The 3,277-nt window shown below is 41.2% G+C and overlaps 1 protein-coding gene across 3 annotated transcripts in view; it reads left to right on the top strand.

Annotated features, from left to right (window-relative positions):
- Positions 1-3,277, top strand: part of CREBBP (CREB binding lysine acetyltransferase) — a 146,782-nt gene that overhangs the window by 62,369 nt on the left and 81,136 nt on the right. For all 3 annotated transcript variants that reach the window (XM_019660332.1, XM_019660330.1, XM_019660331.1), the window contains exon 3: positions 1,845-2,021. In XM_019660332.1, coding sequence (XP_019515877.1) covers positions 1,845-2,021 — 177 coding nt within the window. The remainder of the gene's footprint in view (positions 1-1,844; positions 2,022-3,277) is intronic.

The following is a 3,277-nucleotide window of genomic DNA, read 5'->3' as shown; positions in this document are numbered from 1 at the left end:
TCAAGAGTTTGAGCTCTGAGCAACAGTGGTTCGAGTCAGCCCGAGCTGAGCAGCCGTGAGCTGCCAACAGGTGGCGGGATGGCTCAGCTAAAAAAAAAAGAAATGCTGTTTATGTTACGAGTTAACTGAGCTACCAGTTAATCTTTCCTTGATTAAGTTCGGTCTAATTAGTGGGCTTTTGGAAGAATTTGCTTCTGTTTTAAGTTGAACTTGATTTTAAGTTGAATTTAAATTTGTTTCCATTTACTCAAGTAAAGCAAGTAGGGCAAAAGTGGTAGCTAGAATATATTCACTTTCAAAAAGGTGAGAAATGTCAGCTGTGAGGGCTACATGTGGAAACCACCTGTGCATATGGAAATGCACAGAACAAGGTCTTTTTGGTTACACTAGTTTGGTTTTATTTGTGTTTTTATATAGATGTTTCAGCAGGAAAGGGTCAGTTGTGTTGAGCATTGATTTGTTTGCAACCTACAATAGAATTTTAGAGCTGAAAGAAATAATGCAGTTCGTCTTGTTCAAGACACAGGTGAGATTTGGAGCTTATAGAAGGAATGAATATAAGTTACTCAGGGTGAATGGGCTGGAGCAACAGTCACCATAGGAGGCTGTGGAGAGAACTGAGCCACGCTTTCTTCAATGGGAACACCCTTCCCTAGGAAGTCTTCCCTGGGAGGACCCCTTTCTCCCAGTTTCCAAACATCAAACACACCAAGACCTCAGAAAAGTAGGTGAACTGGCGGAATGTTTACAACTTCATGAAAGAGCAAAGGCAGGTGATGAGAAAAGCCAGCTTCTTAGTGATTAGACTCTGTTCCTCCAGAAGAGGCAGGTGAGCACCAGATATCAATTTGGGGGTTCCCAAATTCACTCTGGTGGAGGTAGGAGCTGAGGTGTCCCTAGGGAATCCAGCCTGGGTCTGTTGATTGGAGGAATCACATGATTGGCTACAGGCCCTTGCATAGGTGAGGGTTCCTCCTTACTGCTCTTGCCTTTATCTACTATATGTTTTATTTTATTTCACTAATTAAAAATTATTATCAGGCCGGCCAAGTGGCTCAGTTGGTTAAGAGCTCGCTCAAGAGTGCGAGCTCTGAGCAACAGGATTGCCGGTTCAATTCCCGGCCCCAGCTGAGGTGCCGCTGAGCTGCCAACAGGTGGCAGGATGGCTCAGCTAAAAAATAAAAATTATTATCAAAAATTTCAAACATGTATAACATTAGAGAGGATAATATAACAAGTCCTCCGTGCGCATGCCTGTCTTTTGTCATCCAGGCCTCTTTCCTGTTACTACCTCTTACCTCGCTAGGTTATTTTAAAGCAAATCCCAGACATTATATTGTTTCTTTGTCAGTATTTCTACTGTGCATTTGAACTAATGGAAACTTAGTTTAAATCTGATGGGGAAACCTGAAAGAAACTAATTACTGACAGTAATTCAGGATTACGCTGAAGGTGCTCCCCTTTGTCAGTGACTCTGGAAGGTTTTGTTTCTAAATGATTTTTGTAATGTGTTGGTGCCACTGTGGGAGTGTGGTGGGAATTGGGTGAGGAGTATGGCTGAGGGAAGCGCTGGCTCTTGGAGTGATGGTTAGGAGGAGGGGACCCATGTAGCTGTTGGGAGCAGCTTCGTTAGTCTTCTGCCTTAGTGTGTAGCTGTCTGAGCAAGTTGCTCTGTTTATAATCCTAACTGTGAACCCTGAGAATGAGCCTTTAATTTATTATTGCTATGAAATTTTCCCAGGAAGTAACGATTTTTGCTTCAGTGGGTCAAAGTGAGCATTTCTGTGGCCCTTCCTTTTATATGTGGTTGTCCCAACAGCTGATGTTGCCTCTTTTTGTTTCAGATGGGAATGACTGGTAACACGAGTCCCTTTGGACAACCCTTTAGTCAAACTGGAGGGCAGCCAATGGGAGCCCCTGGAGTGAACCCCCAGTTACCCAGCAAACAGAACGTGGTCACTAGTTTGCCTCCCTTCCCTGCAGACATCAAGAATGCTTCTGTCACCAACGTGCCAAACATGGTAAGTTGCCCTTGGCTCTCAGGGCTGTGGGTGCTTTGCTGTGTGGATTTATTAATATGCTGACAGTAGAGGCCTGCACATAAAAGTGTGTCCTAGGTGATAGGAAAATAACCCATATTTCTTTTTTTTTGTTTTTTAATTTTAAAGATTAAAGTTTATTTTTTCAATATAGATTTTTTTGACATTCAGTATTATTTTATATTACTTTCAGATGTACAGTGTAGTGGTTAGACATTTATATAATTTACGAAGTCATCCCCTTGACTAGTATCCACCTGGCACTATACATAGTTATTACCATATTATTGACTATATTTCCTATGCTTTACATCCCCATGACTCTTTTATTTGATAACTATTTGTATTTTTTAATCCCTTCACCTTTTTCACCCAGCTCCCAACCCCCTCCCATCTATCACCCCAATAGCTGTAGTACCCATCTGACATCATACATAGTTATTAGAATATTATTGACTATGTCCCTTATGCTATAGCCTGCATCCCCATGACTACTATGTAACAACCAGTTTGTACTTAGTAATTTCTTCCCCTTTTCACCCACCCACCCAACCCCCCTATCTGGCAACATCAACATGTTCTCTGTATTTATAAGTTTGTTTCTTTTTCATTCCTTTGTTTATTTTGTTCTTTAAATTCCATTTAGAAGTGAAATCATTTGACATTTGTCTTTCGCTGTCTTGACTTAAACTACACTCAGCACAAATACCCTCTAGGTCCATCCATGTTGTTGCAGATGGCAAGATTTCATTCCTTTTTTACAGCTGAGTAATATTCCATTGTATGTATGTACAACCTCCTCTTTATCCATTCATCCATTCAGGGACACCCAGGCTGCCTCCACATCTTGACCATTGTAAATAATGCTGCAGTGAACATATGGATGCACTTATCTCCTGGAAGTAGTGTTTGGGTTTCTTCAGATAAATACCCCGAAGTGGGATTACTGGGTCCTTCTTTGTTTCCTATTATAGCCTTTGTTTTAAAGTCTATTTTGTTTGATATAAGTATTGCTACCCCAGCTTTATTGTTTGTTTCAATTTTCATGAAATATCTTTTTCCATCCCCGTACTTCAGTCTGTGTGTGTCTTTCGATCTGAAGTGAGTCTCTTGTAGGCAGCATATGTAATGGTCTTATTTTCTTATCCATTCAGCTACCCCCTTTTTTTTTTTTTTTTAACTGAGGCATCCTGCTACCTGTTGGCAGCTCTGTGTCAGCTCAGCTCGGGCTGGGCATC

The sequence above is a fragment of the Hipposideros armiger genome, unplaced genomic scaffold (genome assembly GCF_001890085.2).
Source record: "Hipposideros armiger isolate ML-2016 unplaced genomic scaffold, ASM189008v1 scaffold_315, whole genome shotgun sequence".
NCBI lineage: Eukaryota > Metazoa > Chordata > Mammalia > Chiroptera > Hipposideridae > Hipposideros > Hipposideros armiger.
The sequence above is the reverse complement of the archived record's forward strand: the minus strand, read 5'-3'. Positions and strand labels throughout refer to the sequence as shown.